This window comes from Nothobranchius furzeri, chromosome 2, assembly GCF_043380555.1.
Source record: "Nothobranchius furzeri strain GRZ-AD chromosome 2, NfurGRZ-RIMD1, whole genome shotgun sequence".
Lineage (NCBI taxonomy): Eukaryota > Metazoa > Chordata > Actinopteri > Cyprinodontiformes > Nothobranchiidae > Nothobranchius > Nothobranchius furzeri.
Window position 1 is genome coordinate 46,486,387 of NC_091742.1, and position 17,806 is coordinate 46,504,192.

Here is a 17,806-nt window from a genome sequence, read left to right on the forward strand (position 1 = left end):
CATATTTTAAAAACCATCGGACAATTTTTAATCTGCAGCCCGTGAACCAGGTCTGCAGAGACTGTCTTCCATACCAAACTCAAAGCACGCCATCCCAGTCTCGACTGCACACAGAAAACAGTCGACATCTCAACACGGGCCCCTTTAAAGCGTTTTCCACCTACGGCTCTACTCCTCCAGGTATTGCCTATCAGTCTCTCAGCTCTCGGCGGGGAACTGTCCTGTCGTCAAACAGAGAAAACGGTTCTTACCCGACACTCACTCTCACGTCTCCGCCTCCTCTCATCCTTCTTTCATCCCAGCCCACATCAGAGGCACCGCCGTGATTGTGTGTGTAAACATCTTGTCATGCATACATGGGCATCATGACAGATGAGAGAGAGAGAGAGAGAGAGAGAGAGAGAGAGAGAGAGAGAGAGAGAGAGAGAGAGAGAGATGTGCCTCATTAACTTGTAAGTTTGTCTTTGAGTCTGCCTTGGCAGGACGTTTGTCTATTCATAGGTGTGTGCATACTCGATTCACCCAGGTCAACACGAGAGAGACGTACAAATCGGGTTTGGTGTTTATTTGTTATAAATATTTGACACAGTTTTAAAAACTCATGCTGGATTCACGGGAAACCTCAAAATCTAAACGAACTAAAACGCCAGCAATCAGAACGGTTTAGCATCTCCCTCTTCACTCACCCTTCATTCCTTCAGCAGCACTTCTAGTCTGTGTGTGTGAAGACAATAGCCAGAGGAGAAGGGAGGGAGCAGTGTGTGTGTGTGTGTGTGTGTGTGTGTGTGTGTGTGTGTGTGTGTGAGAGAGAGAGAGAGAGAGAGAGAGAGAGAGAGAGAGAGAGAGAGAGAGAGAGAGAGAGAGAGAGAGAGAGAGAGAGAGAGAGAGAAGGATTGGGAGCAGAAATAAAGCGGCTCTGTTAATTGTTTTCAAGGGAAAGCTTGGGGAGGTGTGTGTGTGTGTGTGTGTGTGTGTGTGTTTGAACTGAGCGTCACCTCATGTAAAGGTGAGCTCCTGTGCAGGAGAAGAAGCCAATAAGCAGGGATGATTAGAGCGACTCGGATCCAGGGGAAGAGCACGCTGCCGAGGAGGAGCGTTCAAACGCAGGGGAAGGCTCCAAGAGTGATTAACCAGAAGAACCTCCAGAGTTAAATGTGGAGTGTGTGAGTGGGAGGACCGACGAGAAAGACACACAGACTGAAGGGCAGATAGAAGAAGAAGAAGAGCAGCAAAAGACAACAAACAAAAAATAACAATAAATCAGAGAAAACACGGATGGAGACGAAGGAAAAGGAAACAAGCGAACTCTCCTGTCAGCGAGGTCAAGCTGCTCGCTAAACAAACCAACAAGGATAGCAACTCACACAGAAAGGGGGTGAGGCGGTGCAAAACAACAAAGTGTCTCAGTCGATACGCCTTACTTTGTCTCCTCTTGAGTTACATAAACACAAACCAAGGCCTTTAAATCCAGCTCTGCTTGTGAAGTGGAACAGTGACATGTGCTCGGGTCTGGTTTGCTGGTGATTAATGCACAGTGCCGAGGAGTGAGAGAATATATCGTCCCTTTGATCAAACGCTGCTGTTGACCAGAATTGTCTGCCTGCCGACGTCCCTGCTCTACATTTAATTAAGGCACAGATTCATTCTTGAAGGTTTCCTTTTGTCTCCTAACAGCGCAGCTCCGATTAGTCAAGCTCAGTGTCACAAAACTCCACGTCCAGGCTGATATGAGACGTGTTGGAGACGATGATGGCTACGAAACAGCCCATAGGTGTTTTTCCTTCTCATGCTTTCAAAGGCTGTTTAAAACCGTCCTAAAGATCTCTCACAAAACTAATCAGAGTTTGATTCAAAAGCCACAGCTTAGAGGCAGAATCCTCCCTCCCGCTGCAGGTCTTCCTTCCATTGTGACATCTGAAACTGAGAGTGCCTGGCCAGCCATCCATTCTTCCTGGACGGGCCGATGGAAAACAATCAACGGAGCGTGTTTTTTGCTTGGCCACAAGCACTCATCCTGGACACCTGGACTCACATCCTGGGCTACGGGGGTGAGCTAACACACCACAGTGATGGAAAACGGGGATGGCAGGAAGTGAGACACCAGGCTGGGACGGGAAAGGGTGAAAGACGAGGGCGGGGGGTGTTAGAAGCTGGCACAAAGCGTGTCATCTGTGTTCTCACTTAGCAGAAAGAATCAGAAAACAATGAATCACGGCTGAGGGCAGGAGCCGGGGCAGCTCAAAGCTCAGTGTCACACAGCCGGAGTATCCCTCACCGAGATGGGCCGGTGTGTCTATTCAATTAGGAGCAGCAACACGGCCAGTCGTGTAACACATCAGCTGTGAGAAAGCACTTAGTGGGCCGTGTGCTAGACTGTCCACACACATCAGAGCACTCAGACAACAAAGCCCAACTCCTGCCTCACACACACACACACACACACACACACACACACATCCAGCCGTATAGCGTCACACCAAGAGCAGCACACTTGTGCTCTTCACGCCTCATTTAAAAAGCAAATTGAGCGCATCTTCTAGGGAGCGTCACGGACTAAATCCTGGAAAACGTTACTGTTTCTTCACCGGCAGTGCTCGCACACACACACACACACACACACACACACACACACACACACACACACACACACACACACACACACACACACACACAGACCTTTTCAGAGGGTAAATATATGTCTCCATTCTATCTTACTGCCATCTCTCCCTAGCCTGTAATCTCCAACACCTAAAAAAGTCTTAAACGCGACTCATTTGGGTCGGTGCTGGCCGGCCTCACCCCTTCATTGTGAGGGAGAACAAACACAGCCAGGAGGGAGCACACGAGGAGAGTGGCCGGGTCAGCCAGGAGAAGGTTTGAGCTGTAATGACAAAGCCGTTCAGGGGAGGAGAGCAGATGCAGAAGAAGAGGAACGTGGTGGAGCCAAGAACCTTTCACAGTTACTGCATTTGTAAATGATGTGTTATATACTCCAATAAAGGGGGCGTTACCTGTGTTCAGCTGGAGAGCATTAACTCAACCACCTATCAAGTGTAAAGCAGCTTAGTTTATAGGTAAACAACAGCTAAACATTATTTGAAAGGAAGAGGAGAAACGGGCAGGACAAAGTTGGTTCTGTTCATCCAGCACCGCATCGCCCAGGAGCAGGATCTAAGACGTGTTCTAGCTCCGATGGCTGGACACGCAAGAGAGGGAGAGAGAGTCTGTTTCAGAGGCTCCTCGACCTCCAAACTCCAGCTGTCAATCAGTGCAGCCGTCCATCCCCTGGGGGTGGGGGTGAGGGGGGGGACCACCTCAGAGGAAACAACCCAGCAGATGCAGAAAGCTGCAGGTCAATGTGCATCTATTTGAGCGTGTGTGTGTGTGTGTGTGTGTGTGTGGGGGGGGTGGGGGGGGGGTGGGGGGGGGGGAAAGAGGCAGCCAGCAGCTGAAGGAGGAGAGTTTTGCCTGCATATCGATGAGCCAGCATCTCTGCCTCTGTGCCCCTGAGCCCTGCACAGACATCACAACCGGCTCGGGGCCAGTCCTGTTCAAAGGCCCATAACATCTAATGCATCCGTCATCCACCCCTCCACCCTTCACTCCACGCTGAGAAAGAAACAGCACCTCAACAAAAATCATCACCTGAGGAGGAGGAGGTGTGTGTGTGCTCACTCCTCCTTCCAGGCCCTAAAAGATGAAGGAAGTTAGAAAACAAGGACAGAGAAGATCCTGAAACGCAACAATTGAAGCTGCTGGGCCTTCCCTGTTTCAGAAGACGAGGGAAATTTCAAGCGACTGATGGATGGACGGGGACAGAAAAACTAACAAAGAGAAGAATGTCAAAAAGGATGTTTGGAATTAAAAAAACAGACAATCCAACACGAAAGAAGAGAAGTCACCTAATCGGTCTCAATGTTTAGTCCAAAGATAGTCTAGCCCTTCTCTGAGTGTGTGCTCGTCGTCTCACCGTCACTGTCATGGATGTGAAAATGAAACTAAGGCAACGGGACGGATGGCGCTGCCAGTAAACCGCATTAGCATCAAATGCAAATGAGGAGGGGGCTAATGGCTGGACAGGTGCAGACTGGGACACACACACACACATGTTTACACACACACACACACACACACACACACACACACACACACACACACACACACACACACACACACCGGAGATGGATGAATTAAACATGGGTGGGTGCTGCATGGGGGGGCTGGCAGGGCTGACATAAAGTCAATGACATACATTATTCACTAGAGCACGTTAGCCAGCCAAGGCAACACATGACCTCTCACCCCAGGAAGTGCATCCAAACATAACAAACAACACAATAAGGAGGTTCTCCACCAGTGTGATAGTATGACAAATTGGTGATATGGTGAACTAAAACTGTTTTACACTCCCCTTTCAGCGTCTTCTATCAGGTGTTGACCCAACAGGGGAACCGACACCAGGCCACAAGCACAACACTACACACCATGAGGCTGAGAGCTGTTCCACGGGCTAGGGGGACAGGAAACAGTCAGCCATGACATCATCCTCCCCGGGAGGAGCACTTCCTGCCCGACATTCTTCACTCAAGACGCTCTCACACACACACTCACCAGGAAATGGTGTCTATCAACACACACACACACACACACACACACACACACACACACACACACACACACACACACACACACACACACACACACACACACACACACACACACACACACACACACACACACACACACACACAGGGAAATAACCAACACTTATGTGGATACACAAGCAGAGACATGCATGCAAGGAAATGGGCAACATCAACAGTCGGCTGCAGGAGTGTGTAAACACACACACACACACACCCACACACACACACACACACACACACACGCACACACACACACACACACATGCTCACAGGCTGCAATAAACCTGACAAAATAAGTCATGTGTAGTTGACCCTTTTAGCTGGAAGAAGGGATGATTGGGGTTAAGCAGTGGATTCTTATCTCTGGTCACAGAGTGTTTCCACCCGCAGACCCCTCCTCTTCCAGAGGATCACCCAGCCTGGGGGACACCCCGCAGCAGGCCGAAGGGAGTCGGATGAGCTGGAAAGGCCCAAAGGACACAGGTGGAAGGAGCCAGGAGAGGACACACAGTGCTGGAGGGACGGTCATACTCTCCAAGAGATCCGATTTGGAAGGGTTTAAATCCCATTAAGCTCTGGTTCTGGTTCTGCCTCAGCTGAATCTGAAAGCGGATGGCTGCGTTTGCCTGCTTGTTAGCACCGTTTTAGTCTGTCGCTCTCATTCAAATTTTTTCCAGAAAGCATGTGAGGTTACTTCCTCTGGCTGTGTCCAAGTCAAGCCTGGAGCCCCGTCATTGTGTCCTTAAGCAAGACAGCTAACGGTCACCTTCACTCATACTTCAGTACGTTTGCAGTGATCTCCAGTGAATGAATATGTTGTTCTATGAAGGGAAAAAAGCTCTGGTGCACCATTTTCAGGTCGTAGAATTCAGCTAGGAGAGAGAGGCAGAACACGACAGGAGTTAGGGTCTTATTTCCCCATATTTGGACATCTCGCCTCTGATTGGCTAACAGCAAAACGACTCTGACTCAGATTCCCCTGAAACACAGATGTTTTATCCACAAACAACACAAGCCTGAAGGAGTTAGTTCTGCTGTGTGGTGGACTTGCTAATGCTAACGGTTAGCATCTACTAACCGAGACGTTCTCTGCTCTCTCTGGACACTAAACCAACGGCAGCCGACCCCGTAGAGAGTCGTGATGAGTCCGTGAATGTGTGTGATGTAGATCTGTCAGGCTTTTCTAATCCTAGATTTTCTATCAGGAGCTATCGCTGCAGACAGGTGTAGGAGACTATTCTCATGTTCAGCCTGAATAAAACACTCCGATTGACTGATAGTGATCAGAAACAATCATTAAAAATAGTTTCTTCAGTGAAGTTGAACTTTAACCCTCCTTGCCTGCTTGTGGTGGTCGGAAGGACTGGCGGTACCGGTGCTGAGCCTCAGGGCTAATCCCCACCTGGGTGTGCGTGGGTGGATGGCTGTGTTGTAAAGCACCTTGGGGAGTTGGAGAACCACAGAGGGTGCTATATCAAATACAGTCCACTGGGTGCACTATTGAGACGTTACCCTCCAACCTCAGCACACCCTGGGAACCCCCTTGGTGGATTACGGACCCCGCGTAGGAAACGCCTGTCTTAGAGGACATATTAAAGCTGTTTGTCCCTACAGAATGTCTCCACCTGAGTTAAGAGACATTAAGTCTACTGCAGCGTGTCCAAAGTGGACCCCGAGTCGGTGACGACCTTGAAGAGAACATGCGTGATCCCTGTCTACTGTTGAGAAGAACTTACTTTTACTCACCCTGCTTCTTAGACCTGTTTAAATTTGAGGCCTTGTAAATAATCTGGATTATTTTATTCATTTCTACAGTTTTACACACAAAACAAAGTTGTTCTTTTTTTTAACCAAGATCTTTGCTCTCCTGGAAAGTAGAAGTCTGAACGCTGGACTTTACCGAAGAGCAGACGCTTTTCCACCGTTCGGAAAACTTGAGTGAACACATCAAACGTTGCTGAAGAATGGGTGACCCAGATCCCGCTGTTGTTGCTGATCACGGACAAACACCTTTAATACCAGCAAACCAAAGCAAACCAAAGCAGGCCTCAGCTGCACTGCATCCCAAAGTCTTACATTAACTGTTCAGGAATCACTAAAACAGAAACCTCCGAATCGAGCCTTCACTGCTGGGAGTTTGCCTGTCAAAGGATTCCGGACTACTAATCTGGGATGAACGCCCACTTGTTACGACCCGGCCATAACAAAAGGAGCGATGCATCATCTAAACGTTTAAAACAAGGAGCTGCAGACTGAACACTAATGCAGCCGCACACCTGTGGGAGTTAAACAAACACCTGGGTCCTCAGGTGATCTGCATCCCACAATCAACCAGGCGTGTGAGGTAGAACGTCGCTGTCATCCACGTGAAGGACAGCTCATAGACAGTCACTGATTTACAGTCTGATGCCACTCCACTGGCATCAGGGGAAGGTGGACGATCGCCACACGGCTAAACCGATCACCAACGCAGCGGTTGGACATACAACTAGATGGTTGTAACTGTTTAACGTGTTTTAGGTGTTTGACCAACACACCTGCCCTTTCACGGCGCTGCTGTGAAGGAAACATCAGTGTAATAAAAGCGGAACAGTTCATCCAAGATAAACAAAAACATCATTTTACGCAGGCAGACAGGAAAGCTGCACGGACGGGATGGAAGGGTGTTTGTGATTTGAGGCCCATGACGGCTAAACCTGCTTATGATTAACCCCGCGCTAACCAGGAGTGATGGGGAGAAGTGGAAATGGAGGGTTGAGGGGGTTAAGGACTCCCTCGTATTATCTTGCCTCTGTAGGAGCCTAAAGCGGACCACACATGGATCCCTGGGGAGCAGACGCTCAGGAGCGGCTCGCTTTTCTCATGTTTCCTGTGACCAGAGTCGAGCACATGGCATGCTATGCCCACAGGTCTACCATAAAATCCCGAGAACTTCCCACCTCTGAGGGTAGATTAATAAATATGACAAGTGTCGTCTGATCAGACGGGAGAAGAAGACTTCAGAAATGATGAAATCAGGCGAATGTTTCCCATCGTCCCAGAGACGAAGGAGAAATCCTTCGGTTCTTCTCACCAGCACGGCCTCAACAAACTCCTCGTCACCACACCTTGGATCACGTGGTTTCTGAAAATGTCTTAAAGCTCCAACAAATCTCCCTTCTTCAGCAGGAGATCCTCCCGGTGAGTACCCAAAACGCTGCCGATCCACACTCCTCCAGATTTGTTCTCCTAACAATCAAATAAGTTTCTCATTAGCCGACTTTATTTTTCCTCATTCCTGTGGTTTTGCTGCAGTGGCCTGTTTCTCCCAACCTAACGAGAGGGAGCTAATTAGGCAATCAGACCCATTACTCTTCCAGAGGAGTTAGAGCTAGCCCAGCTAATTAGGGCTGTAAAATCTAATCATCTCTGTGAAACAGCGGAGGGCTAACGAGCCCTTATTTAACCAACTAAATAACTTCAAGGGGGGGGGGGGGGGGCTGCTGATGGTATTTCTTTATGAATCAGGAGGAGAGGGACTCATGGTAATGGAGTCAGTAGTTCCAGCCTCACAGTTGTTTGTTTGTTATGAATCCCTGATTATTACAATTGCCAAGAATATATTGGTGCTAAATGAGCCCCCCCCCCCCCCCCCCCACACACACACACACACACACTTCCCCTCCAGTTTCCCCTTTAAAACACAACCCCTCCCCAGCAGCTCTCCTCTCACCTGACCTATTTTTCCTGTCCAGAGAGAGCGCTCGCTGGAGAGGAAAGCTGAGAAATTGCGGTTGTTTTCCCTCCCCCCCCATTCTAATTTGTTGTTCGTTAACGCTGCCCTCACACCTGAGCCACTGGGCGTCGAGGGAATAGCGGCACAACACATGCTCAGTGTGGGAAAGCTGCTCACAGGAGATTGGCCTGCTGCGTGCAAACTACACCCAGTTTAAGGGTGGTGCTCGGGTGAAAGAGAGCAGCCCCTCCCTTGTAAAAACAACAAAAAGCATGCATAGACGGGAAAATCAACAAGTTTGCAAAACAGAAAAATAAATAGATCAGAAATGTAGCAGGGAGTGATGGGCAGGCGTGTTGTCTGAGGCCACGTGTTGGGGTGCAGCTGTCTCAGGGAGCGCTGAGGTGAGGCCTTCCGCTTCAGTGGAGCGGAACGAGGGTGGCGCGAGGCAAACACACACACACACACACACACAGGTAAACGAGCAGCTTCTGACAGAGCAACAGTGAGAACAGGACAGCTGCGTTCATCAGATATCACAGGTCACTGCATCATTAGCACTCACACAAATACACTCGTGACAAATTCAAATCAGAACACAAAGTCGATGTTCGGGTTGCTTGTAACCGTCGTTGTGCAGCTTAACTGGGCAGACGAGGTAGAACCTGCACCGCTCTCACAGAAAAACCCACTTCAGCCTGTTCTGTTTGGGTCTGCAGATGAATGCACCCACAGTGGGACAATATATCTGTTAGTGACTCAGAAAGTGGCTAACACCTCCCAGCAGCACGCACACACACACACACACACACACACACACACACACACACACACACACACATACACACACACACACACACACACGAGACTGTAGCTGGAACCCAAACTGCTCATCAGTTAAATCATCAGTGAAACCACACAAGCGCTGCTTGACCACACTTGAAGCAGCGCTGGAGTGCTCCTCCACGTCACACTCACACTGGAGTGTGACGTTTAGTGCTCTTTCTCACGTTTTGCTCACTCAGATCATCGATGCGGCTGGAAAAGGGTGAAAAAAGAATCGAAAGAAAAACCTGTGGCCTTCTTTACGAGGGTGTGTTTTATCGTTCCAAAGCATCTTCATCTGCCCACGCTAGAGGGACACCAAGTAGTTGTTGTCATGATTTTCATGTAAACAGCTTCCTGCTTGTGTGTGTGTGTGTGTGTGTGTGTGTGTGTGTGTGTGTGTGTGTGTGTGTGTGTGACAGCGCAGCATCACGTCGGGCTGAGTTAAAGGGGGGGGGGGGGGTCCTTACCTGTCGATGATGACGGGGTCTGATGGGGTCTCGTTCCTGTTGCCACAGCTTTTCTTATCGCAGCAGCGGCTGCAGGAGGAGGCCGATGGAGACAGGGGAGAGAGACAGAGTTACACAAAGATAAGACACAGCTCCAACACAGGAAGCCAGATGAGCATCGGAGCATCAGGAAGGAGAAGATGGGTGTGAGAGGGCGTGAGAGACGGGTTTGGACTGGTCGTGCTAAGACCAGGGCTCTCATGTGGGATCAGCAGGCTGGTTTTAGGAGAAGTTTAGAGGAGGAGAGCAACGGCAGGACTAGATCTAAACTCGATTACGCCTCGGGGGCTCAGGTTAGCTCCATTTCTGTCAGACATCACACAGCCAGACATCTTATGTTCTCTATATTTTATCCTTATTGCTCGTCCCCTCCCTCCATCCTGCCTCTCTCTCTCTCTCTCTCTCTCTCTCTCTCTCTCTCTCTCTCCCTCAGAAGTGGGTCACAGAGTGGTCCCACTGGACCTGGGGAGTGGTGCATGCTGGGTAAAAAGAAAAAAAGAATGAAAAAGGGGGCTGCATACTGATGTGACGAGTCCTCCCTGAATCATTTGACTGCAGCAGATTGTAACAGTGTTGTCACTATTCCTAAAAAAAAAACACGTCTGCCTCTGTGTCTGAGTGTCTACCTGTGTGCTGGATATGTGTGTGTGTGTGTGTGTGTGTGAGTGTGTGTGAGTGTGTGTGTGGACGGGAGGAGATGGAGAAAAAGACAGGAGGGAGACTGACCCTCCCCCTACTTTCTCCAGTCCCTCAGGATGGGAGGCTTGGAGAGCCAGATCAGATTTCTGATCTCCACCGTTTCCTGCAGCGTATGAAAACAAGTGGTCTAAATTGCTTTGTGTGATAACCAGGAAGTGGCTACACGCCGCCACCAGGCATCTCTGTACAGCCTCATGTGTTCCTCGCTTTCATCCTAAAGCCGCGGCGGCTTGTGAGGAGTTTTTCACTGCACTTTTTAAGTGTGTGTGTGTGTGTGTGTGTGTGTGTGTGTGTGTGTGTGTGTGTGTGTGTGTGTGTGTGTGTGTGTGTGTGTGTGTGTGTGTGTGTGAGCGATACAAGCTCACTGTCAGGACACAGCAAGTATTTCAGAGAGAAGAGGATGGGTTTGAGTAATGAGCTTTTCCTTGTCCTAATTAGCTGAACATGAGAGGGAAACACACACACACACACACACACACACACACACACACACACACACACACACACACACACACACACACACTTATAACAGAAATAGGCCAGGGCCCATCTCTCCAACCCACTTTGAGGGAAATGATAATATTTTTATTATAATTCTGAGCCTTCGTGACTCCGGCTGAGGCTTTATCTACCTGATGGTTCTGAGCTGCAACAGAAGTGGTTCGACTTACCTGCACATGATCTCATGGGTCAACAGAACACGGCACATCTCCGGGTTTTTATCCTGGCCCTCATAAACAATCGCCTAAGGAAAGAGGAAGAAACATAGTCTTCATGTTGAGTTGAAAATCGGGAACGTGCAGCCAAATGAAAACAGAGAAATGTGTGTTTCATTTGTGTTTATCTGGCAAATGTGTGTATCGTGGGAATCCAGTCCTCCTGAGCAGGAACTCCATGTTCTGACAGAGACGGTAAAAGAGAAAATTGTCTGAATGCGTGTGTGTGTGTTTGTATGTTTATGTGGTGCATACAGTGAGCAGTTGGACTGCCAGACTGGAGTATAGTGCACCATCTGGTCCGTACAGCACAGTGTCCAAAAATCTAGTCTGGTTACCCCTCCAACCCCGCTCAACATGCTCTCCAGGGCTTGATCACCACACACACACACACACACACACACACACACACACACACACACACACACACACACACACACACACACACACACACACACACACACACAGCCTGATAAACATGCAAGCACACACGCTCCCACGCAAACATCTCCTCCTCCTCTCTTCACTGGAAGACAAACTCTCTCCAGGCCCGTAATGGTACTGGAGGCAGGATTGGCAAAACAAAAGAGCTGCTATCATAACAGAGATGAGGAGCTTCTTGGTTTCTTCGCTCGTCTAATTTGTCCTCGTGAAGAATTCCCTCAGACTGCACCAGCTGCAACACACTCTGTATTTCTGTTAGTGTGACTGAAGTGGCCGTAACACACTCTGGATAGTTTGTTCTGTTTCACATTGAGGAAATGAGGGTCAAGGTCCTGAAAGAGGGAGCTGGCATGCATCACTGTCTCAACCACTGCTGCACCTCACACACATATTCACACACTTTGAAATACATAAAGTACCCCTTGCAACACACACACACACACACACACACACACACACACACACACACACACACACACACACACACACAGACACTGCTCCGGTTTAGAGTGAGGACATGTCCTCTATACTTTTCTGGGCCTGTGTAAATCTGTTCCACAGGTACGACAGGTCGTCCATCAAGCCGGCTGAGGGTCTCAGTCATGGGGGGGGGGGGGGGGGCAAGGGGGAGGAGTTGGTGATGGAGGGGAGAAAACATTCAGACCAGAAGACTTTTTAATGATTAGTCAGATGCAGAATCTCTACCTGTTTAGTCATGGAGTCGATGAGGCGAACATACAGGTCCTGCTCTGTTCGGATCCCTGCAGAGAGACGGAAAGGTGTTCAAATAAAGTGTGTGTGTGTGTGTGTGTGTGTGTGTGTGTGTGTGTGTGTGTGTGTGTGTGTGTGTGTGTGTGTGTGTGTGTGTGTTCTGATTTGCCCTGTGAGGCGCTTGATGGCAGCTATGTCATTTATGAGTGTTTTTTTACTTGTCAGCTGGCAGAAACTTTAAAAAATGTTTTAATTTTCATAAAAAGTATTTGTCTTACATTTTAATTCAAAAATAAGATGACAAATTAATTAGCTGCTTAATTATTAACATGTGAAACAACAGCTTTGGTTTTAATGTGTTTCAAGGCTTGAATGAATTAAAATAACACACTTTTAATTAAACTGGTGAAGTGTTTTAAAATGTGACATTTTTCATATATTTGCCAAAGTTTCCTCCTTATTTTCGGGACTAAGTCCACCTGAATAACAGCCCGGCAGCAGAAACTCACCGTTACTGTAGAGCAGCTGGAGTCTGTAATGAATCCCATTGTTGGTCTTTTCTCCCGTCGTTTCCTGTGGACATGAACCCGAACAGAACCGGTCACACACTCCTGCGTCTCACCTCAGTTCTGATCCATCAGAAAAATAAATGTGAGATTTCATACTGACCTCTCCACAGCACTTGAGCCGTTTATGGAGCCAGAATGAGAAGGTCGTCGGTTTGTTTCTAACTTTGTTAAAACTCACACACGTTTGTCTCAGTTTATAATTTGATAAAACATGAAAACAAATTTAACTCATTGATTGTTTGTTTAATTATTTTAAATAATCATTTTTACACCTGATCTGAGTGGTTGAGATATTAGAAAAAAAATTCGATTTGTTTAATTGTCTTCAAAAATGAAAGATTCACACACCGCAGCAAGTAAAAGAAGAAGAACAAATGGAGATGCCATTAAATAAAATAAACGTTAATAAATAAATCACGTATTTCAATAAACGAATGCCAGAAATAAGGAAGATGTTAAATCAACAAAAATCTAAGAGTTTATTTGGATGTTTGTTTAAAATAATCGATAATAATTGTTGATTATTAATATTTGCAGATCTTTAAGAATATCAAAGGCGAAAAGTGAGTTTTAAAGTTTTTAAATAAGATAAATGCAATTAGGAAATTACGTGGAAATTACTTTATTTTAACAGGGAAATCAGCGTTCCTGTAACAATAACTAGAGGTTTGTTCCGGAAGCAGCGTTTAAAAATCACACGAGAAGCCTTCAGGACCTGCTGTCTGGTGATTTATCACCCCGGCGACTAGGCTCGGCTCCAGTCGATGCGCCGCTAGAAGGACCAGCTTTCATTCAGTGTGATTTTAATTATCAATTAAAAAAAAAAGCTCCTAACTCACCTTTTCTTTTTCTACAAAATCCACGAAGGTGGTCCTCTCGATCTCCACCGGCTGGCCCTGCCGGTCGTACAGAGCCAGGACGAAGTGGAAGAAGTTGGACTTGCGGAGGTTGGAGGGCGGCTGCTTCTCGAAGTGAGCCCGAGCGAGACCCACTCCGCTGCGGATAGAAGCACAAGGCAGCAGCGGCCTCAACCACGGAACATTCAGATATCAGAAAGTGCAAAAATGACTCAGTTTAATTATTGAAACTGAGCGCTGACTGTCTGATCCAACAGCGCAGTTTGTTGTTTATTCTGCTGAACGTGCGGGTAATGTTTTTTAATTATGAGGCAACGAAATCATTTAAAGTTACCATCAGAATCTGAACCAGTCACAATAATAATAATAATAGTTATTATTATAATATTAAAGCCTGCTGTTAAAGGGTGTTGCTATAAATTAATGCTCATCAAAGCGTCCTCTAAATTTAACATTTTATTTATTGTAAAATTAACTTTAGACATTAAAAGTGAACAATGTGTGCAAACTTTTAAAAGTTTCGCACCATAAGACCCCAAAACACACAAAAAAGGCGCAAACTCAGCTGAAAACAGTTTAAACTCTGGTTCTTTTGCCTGTTTGAAATCAAACCAAATAAAATAAAATCTCCGGACCACATATAGTGTTTGAACGAGTCGAGTAAAATGCCGCGCGGAGCAGAGGTGACCCCCCCCCCAGCTATGCGTCCTCTGGGACACGTTGCGCCCCAGGTGAATCCACCACTCCAGATCAGACCCCGCGCTCTCTCCTCTCCTCGGTCTGAGCGGAGACAGCGCAGCGCCAAGGCCGCCTCAGGCTCACCTCTGGGCGGCTGTGTTGGCGTCCAGCACTCCGGCGCCCTGCATCCAGGTCCGAACCGCGTTCATCCCGGCCACCATGGGCTCCTCTTTCATACTACTCCCACTCCTCTGGATGCTCTCGTGGATGCCAAACATCAAAACGCACCTTCCCGCTGTCTCTATCTCTCTCACTCACTCTATCCTCCTCTCCTTGGCTCCCTCCTTTCCCTTTTTCTTCTTTCTTTGCCTTCCCTCCTCTTTGATAGCGCTGTCACAGGAGCAAAGTGGCGTGGTCTACACCGCTTGGTGTTTAGACGCGCGCGGTTTCCCCCTCAAAGTAAACAAAAGATGCGACATGTGGAAGGAAGAAAGGGGAGCTGTCAGCATCCAGAGGTTAGCTGCTCCTCATGTCAGCGACTCGACGAGAGGAAGAGCAGTGAGAAAGGATGAAAGGGGGAGCGCAGGATGAGAGGCGCTGCGCTGAGTTGGCGACAGTCCTCCGGATCAAGGTGAACAGCTGACGACAAAAACAAGCAAAATGTCAGACGAGTTCTATTGCAACAGAAAGACCAAGAAGACGAAGATAAAGCGGGTCTTTTGCTCCTTGTGCGCCGCGTCTTGATTTACAAGCTCTTCCTCCTCTGCTCTCGTGGATGAAACGGAAGATTACGCGCAATTAGGAGGCAGTTCTGCGCTCCCCGCTCGGCTGATTTGCACTCTTTTCTTCCCTGAGGAATCTCTCCGGACCATCTCTGGGATGCTAACAGGAGAAAACTACTAGGTGAAGGGGGCGTGGTCTGAAAAGCAAACGGAAACGCACCCAAGTTCATGGCACGAACAATCAGCTGTCCCGCGCGGCGTCCCGCCCCGTGCCCCTCTCCAACCTGAAGCTGTGCACTGTGCTTGAGCTTGACGGCGGGTCATAGCGGGTGGATCAGCCCCATCAAACTGCTGTTCTGGACAGAAGGAGAGCGGTTTAAACTTTGTGTGAACGGCACTGACTCCTGGCGTAAACGATGTTTTACTGAAAATCACTAAATGTGTTTTAGTTGTTTTTCTTGTTTTATGCAGGAATAAACCTTAAAAACAAAAAATAAATAAAAAAGCAAATTTCTGAGAAAATCTGCGCAACACGTACAGGTGTGCATGCGTTTAGCTCAGAAATAAACATCCAGGGTTGCTTCAGTGTCAGCTCTGACAGATTATCATCTTAAGAAAGTTTCAGCTCACCAAGAAGCCTGGCGCAATTCTCCCCCTCTGATTAGGCGCATTGCAGACCAACTTAGTGATGGATCCAACATAAACACGAGGATTACACACTAAACTGATGCGTTCCGCTATCCAAGAAACAAAAATGTAAAAACAGAACGGAGCTGGAAAAGAACTAAAACAAACAAGAAAGATGGGATTAAGTGCATTTGCGCAGACTGAGGGCGTTCATCAGCAGGTCTGTTTGCGGAATTGAAACTTGTAAATGATGAAAGCAACTCACTGAAAGTTTGATGTTTGATGTTTATGTGACGAGTCTGGGAAACCATGTTTGCAGTAAAAATTAAGGAACCAGAAAAATGTTCGTTTCGCACCGGAGGAGAATTTTAACTGACATGTTCCATAAACGGTCAAGGCTGCAGCAGGGGCCACACCGCCACCCGCCATTGTCTGCGCTGTTTATTTATGTCTCCTGCTGTGGAGGAGAAATGTGAGCCCCCTGCCATTACAGATACAATAAATAGTGATAAATAAAAGCCACGGGAGATAAAATGTCACACACGCGCGCGCGCACACACACACACACACACACGCATGCTTCCGGAGCGATCCTTCAGCACGTTTGTTTGATTGCGGCCTCCGCCTGGATCTGTCCGCCTTTGGAACGGCATGCAGGCCTCATGGCGCATGTGTGTGTGTGTGTGTGTGTGTGTGTGTGTGTGTGTGTGTGTGTGTGTGTGTGTGTGTGTGTGTGTGTGTGTGTGTGTGTGGAGGGGGGGGGGGGGGGGTATTCACAACACACACACAAACACGCACATCAGAGGGGCCGGTGTTCCAGCCATGTTAATGCTGTCATTTACTAACTCCTACACCAGGTTTGCGGACTTGTGTATTTGATCATTACACCCGCGCAGGAATGCGCGCGCTCTCTCAGCCACGCAAGAAAGGTGTTTGAGAGTCAAGTGTGCGCATGTGGGAAGGCTATTAAAAACCGTGACACTGGGAGGAAACTCATGAGAAAAGCTGCCTCCTCCTCCAGATGTGGACGTAAATCAAAAAAGGCTCTGATGATAATAACGGTCCGGTTGAACTGAAGCCTCGTTAAAATCAGACATGTGTTCATGAGACACACCTTATGTGCAACATTGTGTTTCCATGGGACAAACACGGTGCCAGCACAATCCTCGGAGTTTGGTAAACTGAGAGAACACTTTTGTTCTATGGAGGCAACATTAAAACTCAAACCATGGATCGTTTTCACTGATTTTATCAGAATAAATCACGTGTGAGTTAATATTTAAGTCCACTTCATTTTGCAGCTCTGGTCAAGCGCGCACACTTACAAAAGAGGCGAAATGCTGCCATCTAGCGACCACGGAGGAAGCTTGCACAAATGAACAACTAGTCAGAATCGACAGGTGCTCACACTCCTCACTTAATTAGCTCCACCTTATCCAATTACCTGTTAGGGCGGAAATAATCAGCAAATCACAGGAAGTGAATGCATTCAACCCTGACTCACGAGCTGCCTTAGATAAGGGGATCAGACGGGTAATTAGAAGGATGCGAGGCGGGCTTCATCTGGGTCGATGTGCAAGGAGATGAAGCAGCAGATCATACAGCTATGGATGCATTTTGGAAGAAAGCAGCCACGGAAGATTGGCATAAATCATGTAGAACAGGCAGAACTTTCTGTGATATCAACTGAAAGGCATGAGGTCACCGTTTCTGTTTTGGGTGTAAAAAGGCTGAAGAGAGGTTTGTCTCAGACGTAGGCTGGCTCTGATGGGATTGAGACTGGAGAACCAGAACCAGTCAAGCATGGTATCCTGCAGTCAGATGTTGTTCAGAGGACGCAGGAGAGATAGCTTCATGGAGGACTGGGCTAAAATGATGGCTTTGCTGCAACATCTGCACACCACTGGAGTGTATGGCAGGCTGTGAGAATGAACAGGTGAACCAGCAGAGGGCAGCAGTGCACATTAGAAGCTTCAAAGAAGATAACTCACACAGGTGTCGTCTAAGGAGCTTGAAAGAAAAGCGTCTGGACTTCTTTGCTTGAAGACGTTTCACCTCTCATCCGAGAGGCTTCTTCAGTTCAGTTCT

The 17,806-nt window shown here is 47.8% G+C and overlaps 1 protein-coding gene across 5 annotated transcripts in view; it reads right to left on the minus strand.

The window, feature by feature from the left end:
* ebf1a (EBF transcription factor 1a) overlaps positions 1-15,901 on the minus strand; it is a 74,861-nt gene extending 58,960 nt beyond the window's left edge. For 3 of the 5 annotated variants that reach the window (XM_070545979.1, XM_070545995.1, XM_070546012.1), the window contains exons 1-6: positions 14,514-14,773; positions 13,674-13,830; positions 12,775-12,838; positions 12,260-12,315; positions 11,066-11,139; positions 9,657-9,725 (exon numbers count right to left, since the gene is read on the minus strand). In XM_070545979.1, the coding sequence (XP_070402080.1) occupies positions 9,657-9,725; positions 11,066-11,139; positions 12,260-12,315; positions 12,775-12,838; positions 13,674-13,830; positions 14,514-14,647 (554 nt within the window). In that variant the 5' untranslated portion in view covers positions 14,648-14,773. Of the gene's footprint in view, positions 1-9,656; positions 9,726-11,065; positions 11,140-12,259; positions 12,316-12,774; positions 12,839-13,673; positions 13,831-14,513; positions 14,774-15,311; positions 15,555-15,721 lie in introns of those variants that run through there. The other 2 variants (XM_070546002.1, XM_070545989.1) reach the window with 2 other exon arrangements.
* Positions 15,902-17,806: the final 1,905 nt, after the last annotated feature.